The 23,726-nt window shown below is 45.3% G+C and overlaps 1 protein-coding gene across 3 annotated transcripts in view; it reads right to left on the bottom strand.

The window, feature by feature from the left end:
- N (neurogenic locus Notch protein) overlaps positions 1-23,726 on the bottom strand; it is a 183,331-nt gene that overhangs the window by 33,999 nt on the left and 125,606 nt on the right. For all 3 annotated transcript variants that reach the window (XM_076617457.1, XM_033335495.2, XM_076617458.1), the window contains one exon: positions 19,187-19,369. In XM_076617457.1, coding sequence (XP_076473572.1) covers positions 19,187-19,369 — 183 coding nt within the window. The remainder of the gene's footprint in view (positions 1-19,186; positions 19,370-23,726) is intronic.

Genomic DNA, 23,726 nt, shown 5'->3' with positions numbered 1-23,726 from the left:
TTTCCCTCGGATTCATGAAATTCGACTAGAGAAATTAATCGCGTATACTTCTTTATCCAGCAATATTTCGTTTTCTTTTCTGGCAATGTTATCGTCAGCGAAAATCGTAATAGTAAATTTCTCTCACAGAAAATTTCACGATAATTAACGATAGATTCGCTATATAGAAGCTATATAGCTCGTTTCAGCCAATCGAATATGCAATGCGATGGAATAGGCTCGTCGCGATTTAGCGGACAAATCGATTTAGCACAAGTATCGAGAAATTTCCATGTGAGAATAATAGCGCCGTTGAGGGCGCGTTTTAGAAAGCTGAAATTCTCGGAAATTACGTAACTTGCGAGTATTCCGCGAGCCGGCCAGGTTTAAACGGTAATTGGACTAATTTGATATTCCTTGAGCCATCGAAAGTCGAACGACGCGTCACGACGCGCTCGGGTACCGTTCGATGAATATGATCGTTCGGTTGATCGATTTATCCGCGACTCCGACAATCAAGTTTACAAGAACGCGTTTCCATCGATATTTTTCGATTTATATCGACGGCTTATCGGCGAAACTGGTACATGCTTGTTTGAATTTTAATATCGGGTTATGTAGTTTTCATCTCGCGTAGGTAAACACATATAATTACTACTCTCAACATCTCTGCCGGACACCCTCGAACACCCCTAGTTTTCGAGATATTAAAAAAATGTGCTGTTATCATTACGGATGCGACTGCGGCACTCTGCGCGTCTATCCGAATCGGCTGCGTCCGTGTCCCATTCGTATGTACGTTTGTACGTGTAGGTAGAACGCAAACGGTATTCGCTTAATACGTATCCCGAGAACCGAGTTTCCGGCAACCCTGACCACCATCGTTGCAATCATCCAGACGCAAGCTTTCGATGAATCGTCGCAACCTGTCACCCATCCCTCCACCTTACCTACTCATTGTCCTAAATATGTACCGAACCGACGTCGAGAATAACGGCTCTGTAACCGCGTATGCTTTGAATAGCGAGTGACTTTGAGAGTCGAGAGAGCAGCAAGGGGAGAAGATCAACAGAAGATTCTTGCTCGATTCGGCTTTTGACAATCGATGGACGATATCGCGCTCGTTAGTCGAAAATATTAAAAAAATGCCATTTCGTATAGATAGAATCGAAATACGATCAAGATCGTTGGCGGTTGCGTTTCGATTCACGGTAGAAACGGCGTCGAGATAAATTTCCATTCTAACGAGCACATGGCCCGATACAGTTAGCGACTGCACGATCTTTGATCCACACGGAGGCAAATTAAGATGGTCCGAAGATCGGGTTCCGCCTCGAATTGCACGGCAAACGACGGAACCTGGCCGTTCAGGAACCGATGGAAATTCTTTGCATCGCGATTCGGAGGAATGCAGCTGGAGTAAATACCGTGAGTTATTTTAAGCCGCCAAGTCTTTTCTACATCGTACTGCGTATTTGAACGCACGGCGCATATGATCGAGCGCTTTTTCCGATTAAACGATCTCTAATTGTAAGTAATCGACTACTCGATAACGTTGAAACGATATTCTGTTTCGTTTACTTTGCTTTCTATTTCCATCGAAATATGTACATATGTTAATCGTGATTGGTGGCGGCATATTTTAAGAATCGGCAATAGTGGAAAAATCGAAACAACCTGCGTAAATTCTGTTCTCGATTGGGTCGAGATCGTAGCTAATAAATAGAAATACGTACACATACGCACTATGTACATTTATATACTCGTAGAATATAGAGGTTCGGCATTTCTTTCGTGATTGTAAACCGACATGGAAAATATTCAACTGGACGATTAAACCAGCTGATTTTAATGTAAACAAGCAACGAAACGAGAGGAAAAAACGCGCTGAATCTTTTTGCCATATGAACAGCAAACAGTAGCATGGTGTTTGCTATGTATCGTGGCGAAACCACGTCGAAACCATAATTGGTAAAAAGTTGGCGCGTCGAAACGCGATTTCACGATTTTATCTCTGGTTGTCGATCATTCTCGGCGGAGGAAGCGAGATCGCGTAAAGGATGAACCGACGCCGGCTCTTTTCTAACTAAATCTCACCCTATGTACATAAATATAATACGCACGATTTACGAATATAAGAACCAGAAAAATGAACGTTTGCTAGCGGAATTCTCTTCGTTCGAGGAAATTAAAATTTTCTCGGAGATTAACGACGTCGAACGAGTCGTGTGACCTTTTCGCGGTTTATTTTTCTCTCTTTCATCGTCGTTTCTCACAAAGTTTAAAAAGCACACGAGGGGAAATACAACTGAAATTTGTGAGTTTTATAAATATCCAGGCATAGATATAGCTACGTTTCGGAATCTTCGCGTTAATCAATTAATTTCGAGGAATTAAGATAGTTGGAGGCTAAACTAAGGTATAATAAATACGATAAATATAAAGTAAAATACGTATACGTAGTATGTAGGTGACATGTATACACGAAGAAGGTGAATAGATCGAAACAATCGTTTCACAGGCTGATACAGTTATGACTAGATAATAGTCTGAAGAAAAACGTTTCTTTTTTACAAGTCGAACGATATCAAACGCACAACGGTTAACTTTTACCAAGCAGATATCGTTATCTTCTTCTGTCTCACGGCAGATAGAGTATTCGCAGACAAGGCGCGTCTGGAAATGGTTGGACAATGACATACCGGTCGCACGAAAGGAATAATAGGCGGCATCTTGACATTCGTTTCCATGAACTTCTATCTATATCGGGCTACCGAGAAAAGATAGCGGAGGAATGTGTACCTGATCTTCTTTGCATCCAGTTCTCTGGTCTGAAAAGGTTTCGACGAAGGTGCTCGTTAAACAGCGACGAAATTGCACGAGACACGACGCTCTACGCTCGGTGCAAGAAACCGACCTATACGAGAGGTTATATAAAATCATACATACGTATATATTATAGAATATAGATACCATCCGAAGGTTAAGCTATAAATGCACGTAATACGAATCATCTCGAGTTAGCGAAATTTCTTTATCTTTTTGCTTCAACGGCAAACTGCGTAACGAAGGAACGTCGGACATACTCGGTCTATATTTTAGCAAAACAACATAACGATGCAATTATATAAATGTACGAAAACATGAAATGTACAAAAATATGAAAAAACATACAATTTGGTTAGCTATTTCGAATATTCGGAGTGAAACGAAACGGCGTTTCGAACAGCGCTCGAAATTGAAACAGCGTTTTTAGATTCTGCCGTGTTTTGCTCAACGCTCGTCGATGTACCTGTTATAATTTCGCTCTTCGGTACAACGATCAAACGCGTTTCCATCGAACAAAACTGTTCGTTTATTTCACGCATATATTTACAAGTATCGAGAAAACTAATTTTATTTGCTGTATAAGCGTAAATCTATCGTTACATACTGGGAAAATCAATATCCTAACCGTTCCGCGGAATTAATCCTTGGTATATTAATTTTATCTTGACATCGGAAAAATGTTTGCGGAGGGGGAAGAGGACAATTCGCGGTGGAAAGACTGCGCTCTTGAGCAAAGGCTGTCTACTAAAAGGATAGCCTGGATCGAGAGGTCGGAGCACCGGGGCACAGGATTATCAGCCACGAAATCTGCATAGGCAAAAGTCGTGAACCATTAAAGTGGTCGGTTTAAAGGCGATTTTATAGCGTCCATAAACCATAGCGAACCGGGCATGGCGTTCGTATTACGCAAGGATTAGAATCAGGATACGGTCAGCAGGTGTCCTCCAAGATCACGCCAAACGTAACAACATACCCTCCCTCTCGAAGCGAAATAAGCGTCGTTGCGTAAGGTCGCGAATTCACGGTATTCGAGACTGTCTATACTTTCTTTTGCGCGACAGAATCAAATCGCTACACGTCCAGGCAAAACCTACCATTCTCTCTCATATCGATCAATATTCCTGAAAGGCAACCTCGTGAATCGCATCTCCGGAATACAAATTCGTTCCAAAATACCAGAAACCGACACGCGTCTACGTAGAAAACCTCTCCCGGAGACAAAGGGTAAACCAAAAATCGTTCGCTGGTGAAAATAATCGTAACGGCAAAGTGAATCGTTTGCTGTTAAACTCGATAAAACCGCTGTACCAGAGTAATTCGACAAAAAGATGATGAAAAGGGGAAAAAAGGGGTATCGGATCGAATCGAGGGGGTCAGTCATTGAGAAAACTGTTTCGCCACAGATCGTCTCCGCCTTCGAAGGACGAGAGGGGTCGCAAAAAGATGGGCCAAAGAAGCGTCGAAGGAAACGAAGGCCGCGCGTGCATGCGAGAGAAGAGAAGCGATGTGATGTGAAGGGAAGGGAAGGGGAGGGAAGGGAAGGGAAGGGAAGAGAAGGGAAGGAAAGAGAAGGGAAGGGAAGGGAAGGGAAGTGAAGTGAAGCGAAGTGAAGAAGAGAGAAGAGAAGAGAAGAGAAGAGAAGAGAAGAGAAGAGAAGAGAAGAGCAGAGAAGAGAAGAGAAGAGAAGAGAAGAGAAGAGAAGAGAAGAGAAGAGAAGAGAAGAGCAGAGAAGTGAAGAAGACAAGGGAAGAAAAGGGAAGAGAAAAGGAGACGGGAGAAGTGGAGGCGAGAACCGAGAACGATAGGCAAAGGAAATCGAATATCGTTGTTGCTGTACTCTCCGGGGATCCGATCGTGGCCCGATACTCGTAGCATCTCGCGGCGTGAATCCTGGCTGATTTATATTTCCAGGAAATAAAGGAGTGATTTAGCGGTGTCGGCGAGCTATTGTAAATCGACTTGCGCAGGTGCTTCCGCTTTTGGTGGACGAAACGACTGACCGAAAACGCACGAGATCGGCCAAATAAAATTATCGACAGGGCTCGGGTGTCCTTTTTGCCTCGCGCTACTGCGGATGGATGGGAAACTCGGTTGATATGTATTCGCACAATCGCGATAATGAATCGTAAGAGGAGTATTATGCCTGTTACGCGGCCGTTTATTGCCGTGTTACGTTCCTACCGTGTCGCGAAGCGAGCAACGATGCGAAATTATCTGTCAGATTAGAACGGTCGGTTTAAGGAGGAAATTATTAGCGCGTAAGACGTTCGATTGGTCGCGCGCGATCTAACAAATTCGAAATTATACGAAAACCGATCACCGACTTACAGATCGACCTGCTGTGCAAAATGTCACGCTCCGGTGATTCTCGCTAGACAAAGACCCACGGGGAAACTCGAACGAACAGAGAGATCGGACTTACCTGAAACACAAGAAAAACAAATCGCTCGTTAATATACGATAAAACGCAACGAGCGTTTACGACGATGAAGTACATCCCGTTCTTTACTAATATTCCAATCGATATTACGCGTCGATTGCATTTCATTGTGTCGCAGTCGAAGATTATTATTCTATACTATATTTATCGCTAATCCGCAAGAGATCTATTTAAACCTACGATACGTGGCTCTCGGAAAAAATAATCGCGATAATCTTAATCGAACGAACGAACGAACGAACGGACAAAAGATGTTGGAAATTGGATTTGATGAGAAATCGCTTCTCCGAATGATCATAGTCGCGTACAGAAAAACATATCCTGCAATTTGCTAAACTCGAGGAAACGAACAAAGTGCAGCGGACGGAGGTACGCGAACAACGGGATTATAAGAGAATACGTACATAGTATAAGCAAGCGAGGAATTGGACAACTATAAATAAAGTTGCGTGAAATTAAGAAACGCCTCGTAACGCAACCGTTTGAAAGCCGATGGAACGAGAGGAATGGGAATTTACGCGTGCACCCACAGTGTCCATGACCTTTTCTACTTTGCGCGGCGGGTCGGTAGGTAAGCAGTTTCTCGACGAAACACACACGCGACCGATTAGCTGACGTTTTAACGTTCTCGGATAACGTCGAACCCGATGGAAAAAAATCACCGACCGCTACCGTTAATTACGCCATGGAGCCGGCGTCCGGTAGTTCCTAGGGGATAGCGCGAACGATGCGTACCGAATATTATACTTTTGAGCGACGATGGGTAGTCGAAATCGATTTATACGCTAGTTAATCGAGTAATTACGATTTCAGGCTGGTAAAAATATCGGGATTGTCGAGGAAGAACGTTTGTTTCTTGGTACGTGCAAATGTAAAAGTTGGAATATTTCGAAAATAAATATGTAATTCGGACCGTTTCGACGATTACCGGTATCTTTGTGATTATTAGACAGTCTCGTGTTTACAGCCAAGTATCGAAAGTAAGTAGGTATATATGTATAAGTAAAAAGCACATACGTGTATAACGAGTGCGTGAGAGATCGATGTTCGCGTCTATTTTCATTTTTGATTAATTCTACAAAGACTTTTCGATTTGTCGCATTCGCGTAAATGGATAGAAATCTACGATTCCGCTCTTTTCCCAGCCTTACTTACTCGTTTTTCAGAAATTTATTTTTCTTGTACATTCCAATTTAACGCAGCAACAACTTTGCCAACACCATCGTGTGCATAGAAGCGATTTGACGAAACGAAGCGACGATATCACCAAAAATATTCATCGGAAAATCGACGTTTTTTCCATCGATGCTCCTGGCTGTAGCTTGCGTGAAATAAAGTCCAATCGTTTCTTATCCATCGATTTGCCACGCTACAAAGTAAGACGAGAAATACGCAAGAAACGAACGATCCAGCTACAACGAGACGATCACACCTTACGCAAAGCGACTTATCGATCAGCTTTTTGTCGAATTTGTAGAAAGCTTGGCGAAGCGGAAGTCGTGGAACGATCGCGAAACGAACATCGTCTGGCCGTTGTTCGTCACGCTGCCATCACGTAGTCCTTTTTCACGATGAAACGGCGAACCAACGTTTCTTGCATGCGAGTGCACGTCGAAGAATTGCATGCACGCCTTACCAAATCGAGGGGACTCGGTAACGATCCTCGCCGGTCGAGCCTCGTAGCTTGCAGCGGGCTAAGAAAGTCGCGAATCCTTTTAATTCCAATACGTGCTTGTGCAAAATCGAAACGATCGTTTCGTGCAGCGTGTCAACTCTACGCGCGCAACGGCTCAAGCTGCTGGAAACGCGTCTCCTATAACGTCTCCTTCTTTGCACGCACCTCGTCGAACGAAGCTCGTTAAAACGAAATACGTACGTGTAAAGGGAATTGCCCGGTCGGCGACAGCCGAGAATCTTATGCGAAGATACCCAAGCACAGCTTGCAAGGGCAGCGGCAATTTTTTACCCATTTCGAGCGAAGAAATTCGTTAGAGAAGCAGGGGCGGACTTGGCGCGTTATTAAGACGCGGTCGAAATCGGATATTTAAGAAACGGTTGGCAAAACGGTGGACGGTCGATTTCGATTCGGTTGCATCGTGTCGCGTCGCATCGCGTCGCGGGCGGCGGCTTTTTTTACTCGCTCGCCCATTCCCAACCATGCCTCTTCTGCTTCGCGAAAAGGAGAAACGCGTTTAAAGGCAACGACTCGACTCGGCATTCCCGCTCGCGCTGCAATCGCTATGCGCGTTCTTAATAAGATGCCCCGAGAGACGCGACGAGAAGAACTAAATCGTCCTTTTCTGCTTGGCGATCCGTTAAAAGGGAAGCCTGAATGAGAGAACTCGAGGACGAGTCGAAACGAAGAAGCCGTGTTCTACGTGGGCCACATCCACGATCGGTTGCCTCGGGAAGAAACCGGGAAGAACCACCGCGACGTGGTCTGCATTTGCATTTTAAATACGCCCGACATATCCACGCAACCCACCAAATTGTCCGTTTCCCTCTCCTGCCCTTTTCTTTCTTTTTCCTTTTCTCTCTTTTTGCGGCAGATGGCATTTCTCTCTCTCTCTCTCTCTCTCTCTCTCAAGAAGAAACGAATCATCGGCAAATTCCTCGGTCGAAAATATTCCGTCTTTCGATATATGACATATTCCCGTCTCGTGCATCCCTTCTTTTCGTCGATTCTCGTCGATCAACCCTACCCAATAAACAAACATGTATGCGGGGCCGTTCATGGATCTACGAACGGCAGGTTTTCAAAGATTCATGGATTCACCGCGAGGGACGACGCGACGTGGACGCGACGACTCGAAAGGATCCATAGTCGGCATTATGCGATTCCTCTAAGCGAGCCACGGTGCACGTGCGTGTATACTTATACGATCAGCGTCCATCGAGATCTACACGATCGAACCATGCTGATCTCGGTTGACGTGGACAAAGCGGCACCGCTTGTGTACGTGCATGCGTCGCATACTCTATACAGTTATATACTGTATCCGGAGAAACAGATTGCCGGTATCCGAGGAATATGGCCAAGTAAATCGAAGCAAGGGAAGTAACGAGAAAAGCAATCTTATTCTTTATTCCTTTATTCCTTTATTCCTTTATTCCTTTATTCCTTTTCTTCCTTTGTTAATCATCCTACGAGACTAGTAGATACGACTTGATTTCTACCCAAGATTTCACTTCTCTCTTTAACGTTTCGCGATAACGATACGCGCAATGAAACACGTTCTGGGTGGCGAAGTTGGTTCGAAAACGAAGTAGAGATCCGAGTAAAGAGCATCGTTCGGGGAAGAAGATTACGACGTTACACGATCCTTACTTGTTCTGCGTTTTGCTCTCGTCACTACACCATTCTTCTCTCCCAAGAAATAAGATCGAACGCACCGGAGAAATGTACGAACGATTCGTCGACAACAGGAGTGAAACGAACGGTGAAATTGATCGGTTGTGTTGGCGGCGATTCCAAGGAGGAAATCAATCTGCCGGTTCACCCTTCAAACGAGGACAAGTCGGAGACTGCACGGAAATCGAAAGACCTTCCACATAATACGCGCGCATACGTTCGAAAATTTTGGCGACACTGGTATAACCCGGGTCTACGAAACACGTACCCGACGATCTCTTCGTTAAATCGAAATAATACTTCCACGAGCGATTAAATAAAATTACCTTTTTTGCGCCGGTATTATCGTTGTTCCGATAGGCGCATGTACGTTTGGTGATTTATCTCGATCGAATCGATCGATTCGTGTGCGTGGTCTTTGGAAAAAATTCCACTAAAGAGCCGGAAATACAGTTGGATCCCGTTCGCGCTATAATCATCGCGAGCGTTTGCTTTTTAATTAAGCCTACCGGCGACGTACAAACGCGGCTTTTGCGCGCGCCTTCGATGAAAAACGATACGAACGAGGGAGCAACGATGGGGATTCGAGAGGCCGCCACGTCGCACCGGGGCTCGGACTTCGGGCTAGCAATTAACTCCCACCGATAAACCGGCGGCTTGTTTCGTCGCTCAAATTAATTTCCTCGGCGCGCGATAACGACATCGCTTGCCCGCCTGTTCGAGTCGCCGATCGATCGCCGGCAGATCGAGCGCTACTCGGATCGTTTTTTCGCGGGTCCTTTCGCGAAATTTAACGAACAGCAGCGCGGGAGGGAGGGGGGGGGAACAACCACCAGCCCCTTATCCCTCTCTAGACCGAAAATCGTTTTTGTTCGCTCGTGCTCTCCTGGCTATACGAACGTGGAATGTGTGCCCTGTAATTATCGATGACACGCATCTTGTCAGCGACGAGAACCTTCGCGTTGTAACTTGAACGCTTGTTAACGGGAAAGGTAGATACGTCAAATGGACGTATCGATTTATCGATGGAAGAAATTTCTGTTAGCTACGATCGAGTTATTCGTTACGATGTTTAGCCGCGATTTCAGAACGTGCAAGTTCTCTTGGTATCGTCAGACATCGATATGAATTGTTAACGTGACAATAGTTACGCTTAATTGAGCAGAACGACGGGAGAATTTATCAGATTTATACAATGGCAAACATCTACGTTTCCATTGGAAAAAGGTGGTGAAATTGATAGAACCGTAGAACGTACTTGCCTCGTTGCATCCGTGAAAGAGATACGATCCTGAAAATGTTCTCTTTGAATCGTCAATCTGTCTCTTTTCGCATTATTCGACGTTTTTCCTCGAACAATTTCCTGTTTTCTACGAAGTAACTGATATCGTGATCGTCGACGAATCTGTGAGAAACCAAAAACAACCAAACGGATAAATAAATGGTTTTCGAATAAATTTACGTCTCAGATTTGCGGTACACCAAACTCCGCACGACCAAAGGACAAACAGTGTACGAACGCGATTCACGATATCACACCACTCACCTTGTATCGATATCTGCCGAGCCAACCTTCCTTCAGCCTGAATCCTGCAGCAACTCGCATATTGAAAGATAGCCGAGCAGTGACAGAACGTTGCTAACAGGAACGAAACCCGTCGACTTTCAACGGCGCAGTAAATCAAATTGAGATTTCAAACGAGTTGCCGTGGCAACTTGTCTGTGTCATCGAATCGTGCCAGATAAGAGGATCGAGTTATAAATACCGTGCACGCAAAACCGAGCACCACGCGTGCAAGTACGCGCCACAGCGAAGAAACTAACACCATGCGGCAACGAACGTTTTGCCGGTGTCGATAAGTGTTCTTAGTCGAGACTTTAGTCGCGACGTTCGAATCGTCGCCTGCTTCTCCGGATCGAATTCTGCCGGTAAAATCTGCCGATACAGGGCTTCTGAAAAGATAGTCGGAATCTTTCGGAGAAGAATACCGGAACCGAAGACATAAAAGAAAAGAAACTAGACGAGCAGCAGCGGAAAATTCGTGCGAAACGAATTATTTTAGATAAGCGAAGAGAAGCCTCAATCATCGAATATACGGAGAGAGTCGGCAACTCTTCCTATAGCAACGTAAACGCATACAAACGATAATTATTGCCGATCTCTATAACGTCGATCATACCAAACCAATGAAATCAGTAGCTTAAGAAAATTCTTGTAGAAGATGAAATTGTGAAAAGTAAGCGGCTTATCCGATCGCTCCTGCTGACACGGAATCTACATCGTTGATACCAAGTATTTTGCACCGTTATTACGTTATGTAAACGTTATATCGTAGAAAGTAGGGATAAGAGACAGAAACGAAAGAGTGCGACCTGCAAAATTCCTCGTAGAAGTTTCAATAGCTGGAATTCTTTCGATTTTACAAAAGCGGATAAACGAATAATATCCTTCGATCCAGCTTGCGTGCCGCTGTAGAATATTATAGTTTATTATTACCTATTAGTCGAAGATTATAACGTTTCGTAGTCTTTTACAAGCACTCGATATATTTATGACAGAGCGTATGGCAGGACTAAGTACGTAGGGTGTAAGTAAGGTTGTAAGGGGCGTATCGTTCAAATACGGACGTATCGCAATGGGTATACGTTAAGGTTAACGTATGAGAAAAAAGACGAAAGGGAGGAGCAGGATGGTAAAGGAAGGAGAATAAAAAGAAGCGGAAGGAGAAGAAGAACGGGCAGGGTCGATGTCGATGGCAACGGAGGCTTATCTCCATCCGAGGCCGGTAGCGAAACGGCTGTGCCGGTATATGCGTTCGTGTTTATACCGACTTGTCTATTCGTCAAACGGTCTTTTCTACCGGGCTTCGCTCGTCATCCGGCTATCGTCTTCGAGGATCAGGGATCGTCCGCGGCCTTTTGCGGGACCGTCACGCGTTGGATGTGGCCTAACGGTATACGTCCACTGCCGCGCCGTGCCGCGATCCTGGCAACTACGGACGCGTCCACGTATCGCTTTCCACGAAGGACACCCATCGACCAGAGCTCTGGCAGATCTGGCGGATCATCGGGTCTGTTCATCTTGCAACGCGACTCGCTCGTGCGAGTGTCGCGGTAACGATTATAAGGGATACGAGTGTACGCGGGATATATGCTGGCTGTGAAACGCAAGGGACGTAGAAACTCGACGGCAGTTCGAGACGGAACAACGTGTTCGGCTTCGTTCTATTCTAGCTTAAGGGCGTCTCCTTCCAGTAAACACGGTGTTAACCTTTTCCTTGCGAGAAGTTCGCCGCCACGGCCGCGCCGCGCTCTTCCGTTAACAGTCCGTCTGGTTACATAATCCTCTGATAGGATCGACCGACGAGATTGCCACGTTTATCATACCGATGTGAAAATAATTCGAGCAAAAGAAAAAACGTTGTAACATTTCCCAATTCTCCGAATTTCTGAACAATTCCAAACTTCGCGGCTATGTTTTTTTCCTTGCTCTTGTATCTTATTTCTCCAGCAAAAACCTCTTGAAACTGCAAACCGATATTTCGACGTTGTGTCTGCCCTCTGATCGTATAAAACCAACTACTCTAGAGAAATGTAGCTAACCTAAATTTTAAAATATCGCCTTTCGTCGTTTTAGAATATATAATTTAAAATGCAACTGGAGTCTACGAGCCTTTGTCAAACATGCACGAGCTTGCTCGCCACTTGAAACGCATGCGGTCGGGAAACGAAATCGAAGGAACCTTCGAAGGCACTTTCGATTCGTTCTGGATTTGCGGCGGCCTCTGCTTTACAGCTACGACTCTCGGCCAGGTGAGAAGGGGTCACCGACGGTGACCCGACTCGAAAGCGAGCGCAAAGGAAACTCTAACCGCGTCGCTTCGCCGCGAATGGTTTAACGTTTACGTAACGTGTGAGCATCGTTCGATCCTGTTGCGCTTCACGAGACAGGATCGCAGATGAAAGACGAAGACTGGCCAACGACAATGAGGGTAGAGTGGTTTTTGTAGACTCGGTACAACGTTTCCACGTTTCACGTTTTTCTAATGGAAAAAATTATCGGATCGGGGGTACCGTGGTTGATAACGACACGATTAAACCGTGGTCTCGATCGATTCTATAAGTATTATTACTGGCAGTTAAAGCCTCTTTTTACCACCTCTCATGCAAGCCATAGTTGCGGTCTTCGGTCAACCACCTAAACCAATCAAGACATCCGCTTGAAAGTTGACGAATCGAAACACTTTATAACGTGGTGCGAGTGCGCGGAACTTGGTTGGTTCGAGGAGCGATCGATATCGGAAAAACAAGTTGGGTTAGTTGGGCGTCCGTGCGACGAACGATTCCGTTAGCAAACAGCGTTAAACGTGGTTGGACATTTTTTCCATTCGGTCGCAGAATTGTTCGTTTCGTACTGTGTATTTTCGAAATGCGCAATTAATTAAAATTAAGCCCTAAGAAGAGCACGAGTCGTGTTGGAAAACAGCGGCCGTGTTGGGTAAACGTAGTTTCGCTCTACTCTGTATTTGCGAAAGTGTCCTGCGCGAGCCCCTTTTCTTCATACGGAATAGTAATTTTTCGGAATTTGCGTAATTTTCGTCGATCGAGCTCCAGTCCCTTTCTAATATAAATATGTATGTAAAAAAACTGGATGTGTCGTGTAAAGGATATTTTAAATACGATTTAAACACGCATGGAGAAAGGGAGGAGGGCCACGAAAGGAAAAGGAAGAGGAGAGACGTGAAATGGACCATGGAATCGCGAACAATAAATGCGCGCGTCTTCTCTCTCGGGAGGGTGCCGTCATTCTTGACAGTCGCCTTCAACTTCAACCTCTTCCTTTTCGTCGACGACGGCGCGGCACGGCGCGGCGTCGCGTCGCGTCGCATCTTTGTCCAGACCGATCGATCGTTTCTCGGATCGTCCCGATGAAGAAACAAAAGCATAATTTATATCGGAGAAAAAGAAGAAGGAAGCTCGACAAGGATCGTGCCACGGCGTTCCAACGTCTCGGACAGGAAGGGATATGTCAATCGAAACGAGCTTCTTTGATCGATGGCAATAATATCGGTATTGTTCTGATAAATTATTCCTCCGATATAGGGACGATACGTTCGATCCAGCTCCGACGTGTTCACCGATACGTCAGCCTGACAACAACATAGCGCAAAGCGATGCTCTTAAACGGTGATTAGAGACGTTCAAAGTTCAAAGGCTGAGCTTTTGTAGGTACTGTTTTCTCGTTCGATACTTTGGTTCGTGATATTATATACACGATATGTACATGTAGCATCGAGTTGATAATTAGGTTAATAAGCAAGTACTTGTGTTCGTAACCACGAACGAGAATAAAACAGATGGAAACGGACGTGGTAGAGATTACGCGAAATAGATGTTTCGTTATTTAAAAATTGTATATCGACTTGTACGTTTGACAGAATCTCAAGAGAACGAACAAAACGTGATGCGAAGAGAATCTATTCGATCTATCGTCTCTATTACGATTTATTCAATATTCCAACCTACTTTGTCACTGTCGCTCAATTACGTTGTACATGGAATGTTTAAATTAGCTTCTATGGCTATAACGAAGAATAACGAACTTGCTTAAAAAGCACGTCCATCGTCCAAAGTACGCGATCGACCAACTAAGCATCGAGTTTCCTTTAACGGAAACCAAGGTAAGAATTTCTTTTCCGAAGAAAATGCTTCTTAATTCCTGGAGGAAAATCGAATTGAGATAACAAAGAGTTACTTCGAGCTGACCGTTCGCAATCGGCGCAATTGTGCGGCAACTGTGTTGTGGCCCTTCCAGCCAAGATATACTAAGCACGATCCATGGGCAGAAGAATGGAACCGCTATAAGGGTAGGGGGAAAGAGAGAGGAGACTCGTAGAAAAGAAGAAGCGAGTCGAATAAGGGCTGCGAGATAACAGAACGCGCCAGCCATTGTCCAGCGTGGACAATGCAAGGCTGCTGGATTATGCGCTAGGAGCTGGAAGCGATCTACATCTTCAACGATGTATCATAGCGCGCGTGTTCCGATGGAACATCTCCTGGCTCTCAACGCCAGAACTTGTTCCATCGTTTTCGGCCTCCCTTTCACTCTCCTCTCTTCCTCTCTCCCTCTCCTTCTTCCGCTCGCGCGTTTATATATCGAGTTACGTTATATCACAAGGTCCAATCGAAAGTACGTCGAGATATATGTCCGAAACAGATTTTCTGTCAAGCGCGTATTATCGTGGAGAAAAACGAACGAGCGTGCATTTAAAGTGGATGTTTTAACGAAAACGCGTGTATTCGCGGAATCAAAGTAAACGAAACAAATTTCGATAAAACGTCCGATCGCTTTTTCCAACAATTTTCATATATGACGCGCAAAGTACACTCGTATATGTAGAAACAACGAAATTTCTCCAGATTCAACGCGCCACGAAATTTGATGTATCAGGTGGTATTTTAGCGATAGCCGAGGCGAGGAAGAGCGCCGGTCACTGTGACTAGCGAATTCCCGATTCCGTGCGAACACCTGGACGTATACCTGAGAAGATGGCGTCGCGGATAACATCGTCTTGCCTTTGTCGGACTGTTCATCGGGACGATCTATGGCACCTTTCGCACGATGCCACCTTTACATCATCATCGCGGTCAGGTAGCTACCATATACTTTAGTGAAACGATATAGCTGGTATATCTACTACACCGAAAATATTTTCCTACGTAGGAAATATTTCCTTCGTGTATTTCATTTTGCGACGAAATATTTCGATCGAGAATATGTTTCATTTTGCAGGAAAAGTAACCAGAAGATGTTTCAAATTTATAATAATCCTACTTTGTATCAGAAGCGACGATCGTGTATCCGTTACGTTGTATCGACGAGTATCTCTCTCGTCGATTACTATCGAATTCGAACGCTATGCTTCGATCTTTTTTTCACTGTACGAATTGTCGTGGTTGCACGGCTGTTCCTACGCTACCGACTTATTAATCCTCGTTTTTCAAGGCTGCAATACGAAATACACAGCGTGTACGCGTAGCCAGAGGGCCACGTTATCGGATGAATCGCATTATCAGATCGGTCTGTAGTCTTGTAATCGCTATCGTCCGTCAGTGCGAGAGTGTGAGTGTGAATGTCGGTGACGAGCAACTGCTGTTGCCACTTGCATTTTGCGTTGTAATCCAACGTGTTCGCTATTGCTCGTGGAAATTACATGGACAATTTCGTTCTTTCTTTCGTCGTGTACACTTTCCCGCGTCGTTCCACAACTTGTTGCCGAGGAATCGGAAAAACAGATCCCCCGCGTGCCAGTAGCGGCAGAGTTTCATCGAGCTGGAGAAGGAACGATGATGCTCTGGCAAGAACGACGCTTCGATCCACGAATGTAGTATATACCAGAGCAATTTACAAAGGTCGATACGAAGCGTAGAGAGTCGGAGAGTCGGAGAGTCGGGGAGTTGGGGAGTTGGAGAGACGCGGTGCGTGGAGTGTGCAGCGTGGACGCAAGTGGCACGTATGCAACTCGTCTGCGAGAGATTCTGAATGCCGGAGTATCCTCTTTCCTCGAACCTCTTAGCGCTATTTAGCGGATCCTTTTACGGGACAGCAGGACCCGACAAGAAAGGAAAGCGCAGCAAACGGACCGACGCAACAAGCCTCGAAACAACGGGACGAAAAAGAGACCGGGTTTAAGAAAGAGAAACGGAGATGAGAGCATGGTACAACCAGAGACGGAAGAAAGAGAAGAAGAGGAGACGACGGAGGTGGAGTACCAAAATGGCAGTTCGCTCGGCCAATGGCCAATCCAGGGACAAGATAAGCCTTTGTGCCCGTACAGGGGCCTGGGGCAAAGAATCCCCTCGTTTCGGTCTCATATTTCGCGAATCCTGCTATCATATTTTACTCGTTGCCCCCTCCCGGCTCTTTCCTTCCCTCGCGTCTTTCATACCCTTCCACCTTCGGCCACTTCGGCCCGTCTCTCATTTTTTGCTCTCTCGCTTTTCGGAACCGTCCAGAGCTCCGTTCTACCTTCTCGATCCCCCTCCAGTCACCGTCGATTGTTCGCTGCTCTAGTCGAAACAGGTCCATTGGATTCGATCGTTCGATGTGCACGGCACCAGGCATTTCTGTCTTTTCACGCTCCGCCGTATAATACGTATATACATATTACGTGTAAACGCAATACACGTACACATATACTTGCGCGTTCAAGTGGAAATCGAATCATCTTCGTTTAAACACCGGCAGGTTCTATTCAATTTTAAGGGATGCTAGAGACACAAGTACGCCAGTCGATCGATAAATGTCATGCAGGAGGAGAGCGAAAATTTCTCTTTAAAATTTTCATTCGCGTATTTATGATTCGCTGTCGATTAATTCGCGGCCGTTGAATCGATCCACGACAAAACATTAACAAAACCCCCGACCAACGACCGTTGATCGCCGTCAGACGAATCTCTCGGGGGTAGATGGACAGGAGCCAACCGGTTTCAGAAAGCAGACACGCAAGGAAGGACGCGAACCGGATTAAATTATTTTCACCAGCGAAAGTCGTTGTCCCTTCTTGTTCGAATTTCGCCCTGCTTCGCAATTTCGATCTGGTAAATCGATCAAAGTTTTCCTGCAATTGTCTTTTCTTTCCTATTAACGATCCCCGTAATTTCTAAGAACAGCGTGTAAACTCGTGCGGTTTTTGGAGAAAAATTTGGCGCGGATAGATCCGTCTTTGGCGAGGGAGAATCAAGAAGGAAACGATTTTTCGATGCCTCTGTTTACTTCGCAAGATGAAAAGGAAGAAAAGAAAGAGAGTTGCATCCGACAAGTTTAATAAAGTTTTAACAATTTTTCAAGTTTTTCCGAAGCGACAAAAATATCGATTTACCGATGAAATTCAAAGGCTAGAAATCTCTGTAGAAGGATACGAGGTATGTTTGTCCAATCGTTCGATATCTTTCCTCGATATCCGTCCGATATCGATCGTTCATGACCTGGTTATCGGAATCTTACGCGACCTCTTATCACGTATACAAACTACCATCGCCTAACGTCGCTCCATTACTTATAATATGAGAGCGTGCAACGATAAGATGTAAATAGTAGGGACACGCGTTGTCTGGCACACTCTCGTGCCTCGCAGTTGATCGACAAGTTTGCGACATTATTATGTATTTAAGAGGAAACGTTTCGCGCAGTGCTGTTGCGTGAATATCCCGAACTCCGATTAACCGAACGAAAAATCATGGATGATAGGGAGAAATAGATACAGACACCTATCGTACGAAGGGTTTGGCCGAACGATACGAATCAACCTATCCGACGACAGGTTCGTACAAACCGAGTTCTACCGTATTTGAAATTAGTCGAAACCCTTATTCCTCGAACACGGAAACCTACCTACGAGCAATACGTGCAATACCTACGATAAGCAATACCTACGTGCAATAACCAATCTCGTAGAAGCTTAAAAATCCCCAAACTGCTTCGAATAATAGCTGATACATTGATTTCGATTTCCCGATTCCTCTGACTCGACGTCGCAAACCACCAACGCCGTCACTAGCCATTATTCGTTCTCGCCCATCTTGCAGATATCTGGTGAGCGTGCACAGCTCATTCTCTGTCGATTACATCGACGATTATCGACCGGCAGAATCTCGATTGGTCGTCTCTATGCTAGGCCCTTAAGCTTATCTTTTCTCCTCTGCCAGCCGGAAACATGCTTCCTCCATAGCGCGGTGTCAAACAATTAAGGTTGACTTACGCGTGGCTGAGGCGCGTACCAACCGTGTTAAAAGATTAAACGAGTTACCGTCCTTGCCGCGCATCAGATAACGCAATCCGAGGCCCTGTCATCTCGGAAGAATTTACCGGCGACACCGCGGTACCGCGGTACCGCGGCTCCGGGGGGCACACGGCTTTCGAGCAACAGCTCGCGCTCGCCAGTATCTCTCTGTGTATATACTATCGCCTCGGTGAAATCTTGATTTCCACGGCTGGCAAAGCGTGCCTGGTTCAACGCCAACGACTTTTCCACGAAAACGCCTTTGCTTCGTTCGTATCGCTCGTCCACATCCACCTTCGCGACCCAACAAACTCGAGATTCTTTGCTAATTATCGTCCGCCACGCGATTATCGTTACACGCCCGACAATCGCTTCAACTAGCGTGTACCGTTTTTATCTTTAGATTTTCATCTTTTTCCCAATCTAATAAATTCCCTGGCAAATTACAAAGTATCGATTTTCGACTCGACAACATCGACCGCGTACGTAAATCTCAAATCCGATACAAAGCACGCGTAAATTATTATCGCGTAACTCGTCTGATAAATAATCACGTCGCTAGTTCTACAAACACGAGCGAAACAGTTGGATGGATCGTACGGTGAATGCGATCGACACGAACGTTCGCCTGTAATCTGTGATCTGCGGTCTGATTTACTTATGGCCGTGCGGGCCATAGAGCTAGGGACTATTTGTTCCTATACGGTATTGGCGGTCACTGTCGCGTTTCGAGAATACCTCTCGATGGCAGGTTTTAGAAAGAGAAAGGCAGAAACGGTGGAAAGAAGCGAAGATTTGGCTTACCAGGCATGCAGACGCAACGAAAGGTCCCAGGATCGTCCAGACACGAGCCGTCGTTCTGACAGGGATGGGACTCGCACTCGTTCACGTTTGTCTCGCATCTCGGTCCCGTGAATCCTTGTGCACAGTTGCAGGCGAAAGAGCCAGGTGTGTTTACGCAAATACCATCGTGTTCACAAGGGGATCCTAGAAAAATGCAAGAAAAAAGTTAAAAATATGCCAACAACTTGTTGATTCGTTTGGTTTATCGATGAAAGTATATGTATATATTAGTTCTTTTCGCGCTTAAGATCAACGAACGAGCGACAGTTCGAAAGACGAAGCGTATAATTTTCGAGACGGAAACTCGGAACAAAGGCGTTGGGTGTTTTAACACCCAAAAGCTCCGGTAATTAGGTAACAGTCGCGAATTGGTGAACGCTTGGTGCATAATAATTAATTATTAACCATGGCAGGAGTCAAAGTGCAGCACGTGGGCGGATGCTCCGTGGGATGGGCGACGAATGCACGATAGCGAGCCTTAATTGACCAGGTCGACGTAGATTTTAAAGACGCTGCCGTCAGAGAAGAATGGAGGAAAGAAGAAAAATGGATGGATGGATGGAAGGACGAAAAGACGGACGGACGGACGACGACGATGACGACGACGACGACGACGACGACGACGAAGATGACCATAAGAAGGAAGATGCTTGTCATTCCCGAGAATGAAACTTGTTCCTCGAGAGTGGTCAACGATCCGTTTGGACTGCTCGTTTTCTTGAACTCGCGCGGTTCGCGCTAATTGCAATAAGATAATTACCGCTGGCAGCTGTTTCTTCGTCATTCGTGTGTTTCATCGAGTTTCGCTACCGTTTCTTCCTCGAAATATCGGCCTTAATTTAGTTAGTCTTTTCGTTATTCTTGCGAGATTGCTTCTATATCGCGATATTTCGCGACTGTAATTTCATCAGAGTTTTATTCGACAGACTTGGTTGTAATAAAATTGCAACAAAGCTTGTGCTTTGTATTATCGATATCGTTAAAGCGAATACGCATGGGATGAAATGTAGAAAAAATCTTAGAATTTTAGGAACCGCGTTGTAAAAGTAGGATCGATGGTGTGATAGAAAAAAAAGAACGGTGGAGATATAAAAACGGGACGAGTGAAAGAAACGATAGGCAGTTGCTTGAAGCAAAAGCTTTTGTCACGAATTTCCAAGCTTCTACGAATACGCACGCCAGTGAGTTAATCTTTGGAATCCAATAGACTTTTTTATAAAAAATTTAACGTTGCATACAGCTCTCTCCCGCTATTCCTTACTTACACCGCTATTATTTACCAGAAATTATTTTAACAGCAATCGTTCTAACAGCTTTCATTTTTATATCAAATCTACCGTCTGTTCGTTTTCGCTTTCGCAGTTTAGTGCAGAATCGTGTAAAAATTTCTCTTGATTTTTTCCGTTTCTCGTACAATTAATTAGGTGCTTGGCTGAAACTGTTTTGAATTGCTTACATATATGGAATATCAAATGCAGTTACAGAGATAAGAAAGAAGATAAGTATCTAGCATCTCCTTCCTCGTTAATAGGATATTAATAGAAAAATCAGAATAATCTTCTTTTACGATATACGAGGCTAGTGCGAGGTCGTTATATCTATCCTTTATCGTCGCGTTTATACCATTAAAGGGTACAGTTATGGGAAAAGATATATATCGTTTAATAATCAGTCTCGTTACTTCTAAATTCTTAGTGACTCGGTGGGATTTAGCGTAAGTACGGCGATGCTCTCTCTCTACATTTACCGAAAGACAAACAAATCGACGCAGACTTCTGTGCTGTGTCTTTGCCACTGTTGATTTCCACGTCATGGTAATTAAGAGAGAGAGAGAGAGAGAGAGAGAGATATGTGACTATCACGAATTATAGGTTTTAGCCAAGTTTCGATGCACTTGAAAATCTGCGATCAAAAATCCTCGGTGAATCACTCGGCGAATCACTCGGCGAATCACTCGGCGAATCACTCGGCGAATCACTCGGTGAATCGTTCGATACCGTGTTACACGTCGTCCCTTAGCATACAACGTGCGTGGCATTGGAAAAGAAACATCGGGACCTGGTTACGGTTCGTTCGCAGGGCAACGCGTACAACGATTACTTGTGATATTTATGAGGTTTTTGAACAACTGAAGCGATATCGTCGCTCGCGGCACGGTCGGATGCCGTTCTCGTGTAACTCGACGATGGTTTTTCCAACTCGCAATTGCTGTCGCCGCGCGCGATCTTTCACCAAGGGACGTGGAAGAGGAAAGAAAAAGCGGAAGGCGAGGGGTGTACGCGCGTTACCGGGTAACCGGGGGCGGCAAGAAACGCATTGCTGGGTCGTGTCGGCGATCGAGTGCGAGCCGCGAGCAACGAACAGACGACGAATAGGTGGACGCGAGACGACGCGACCAACGATCTTCGAGGACGGTGGGCATCGATGTTGTCGACGAATGATGGAAGAAAACGATACTTGAAGTTGAACGGAGTCGATGCGAGGGAAGTAGGTGGATGACTGGCGCACGGTGCTTTAGAGGTAGCTTTAATTAAGCGCGACAAGTATATTTTGTCATTTCTAGAGAATTGTTATTATTAGAAGAAATATGGGGAAATTCTATGATATTTGAAAAGTTTATTATTTATTTATTGGCAATATTATTTGTCGGCAAGCAAAGATCGCAGGTGATATTCGGTACTAGTTTCGGCTATACTCGCGGAAGGTATCGATGGCGAATCGAGATGAAATTTGGCGGGCAAAATAATGTTGCTAGTGCCGGGAAACGACGCGTGTGGTGCGTCAGGTTCCTAGATGTATGGTATGTAACAGAACTTGGTTGCTATCGAACGCGCTTGTCAATTTACATCGAGTTAAACAAAATGACTAGCTTCTGTCGAAAAACGTCGAATCTACGAATAAAAAGAGAATAGCTTGCTACAGAGAATGAATCTGTGCGTAAAACGCAAATAAACGTGATAGACGGAAGCGAACGGAAGTAGCGCCGAAACGCGTCGAACCGCGCTGGTCGGTAGCGCTTTTTGCCCGATCCGTCTGTGACGACGAGAGGAGCTGCTCTCGAGGAACTTAATCTACCAGAAAATATGCAATCTACGTAATAACAGAGCACAGGCTGGAGCGCGAGGTCATTATGGTTATTATTAAACTTAAAATAACAATTTAGCGTTTAATTAGATTGGTCGGTGCTTCGCCGCCACCGTTGCGTTCCCTTGAGAAAAGATCGGACCACGGGAAATGTCTCTTTTCAGGCCTCCGCTTCCGGTAAAACGTTATTACCGACCTTCTGTCTTGCAACCTGCGCACCGATATCGTGGAAGATCAACGGATTTTACGCCATTTATCGGCTTTCATATTTTTGCAATTCGCAACTTGCGAGAAACGTTTTCCATGAAAGAGACGCTGTTTACGAGTGTCGCCGATTTCGAGTATTTTAAAGGCCAACTCGATTGGTGGAAAGATGGTGCAAGCATTCCTGACGATCGGGTCAGGTATACGAACCCCTTGTGCCTCGTATCGGCTTACCCCATTGTCAGGCCAACGTTGCCAAATTTCGGTGTAACAATGGCTCTTTGTTTAGCGGACAGGTAGCGAACGGAGGCCTGGTTTCTCCCGATTCTGAGACGAGAGATCCGGCCGAGTCGACTTTGGCTCTGAAACGAAGAAGGCGAGGAAGCGGGTTTCGAGCACCGGCACGGAGCTTGATCACGAAGGAAAAGGGATTTCGTTACAGGTTACCGCGTTGTTCGCGCTGGCACGCGATGATCGGACTCGCGGAACTCACGCCAAGTGCCCGTTACGCGAATACAAGCGAAGAAAAAGGGAAGGAATTTGATCGCCGAGCCGATTTTTCCGAGAATTCTCCTCGAAACTATCTGCGACCACTCGTACGAAGTACAAAATAAACACTTCGATTCGTGCGAGTGTTAGTAATCACGCGTTCGACAGACGTTTAGATTACGATCGACGCGTGGCTACGAAATATTTTTCCTTCGATTTCCTTCAATTTAGCTTGTAATTTTTGCTCGTTCGCGTCAACTCGGCTAACGAGTACGAATATTCGTCCGATCGTGAAAAGACGGTGGATCGTTCGACTGTACGATTCTTCGTTGACTTTTGCCCTGATTCGGGCACGTCACCTCGTTCTTTGCTTCGAACAGACGCGCGTGCAAGTTTCCACGCGCGAGTCACTCGACTGTCGATTCTTACGTAGTTACGGCAACTTGAACGGTGCAAAAATGCTATGTATTTGTAAGATACTAGCTATAAAATACTATGTACGGTAAATGCGATTGGAGCCGAAATACAATTTCAAATACAATCGGATAGATAGCCGGAATTGCTCGTATTCCGACCATTCGATGTACGTTCGATCGCCACTCGAGCCAGCAACGATCTTTCGATACGTGTTACAAATCACGATACGTATCTCGTACTACTCTCGTACTACGTATATCTACGTTGTAAAAAGGAAATCGTCTGCCCAAACCGGATTGCCTAACCC

Source organism: Bombus vancouverensis, chromosome 3, assembly GCF_051014615.1.
Source record: "Bombus vancouverensis nearcticus chromosome 3, iyBomVanc1_principal, whole genome shotgun sequence".
In the NCBI taxonomy this organism is placed as follows: Eukaryota; Metazoa; Arthropoda; class Insecta; order Hymenoptera; family Apidae; genus Bombus; species Bombus vancouverensis.
This window is presented reverse-complemented; position numbering and strand designations above follow the sequence as displayed.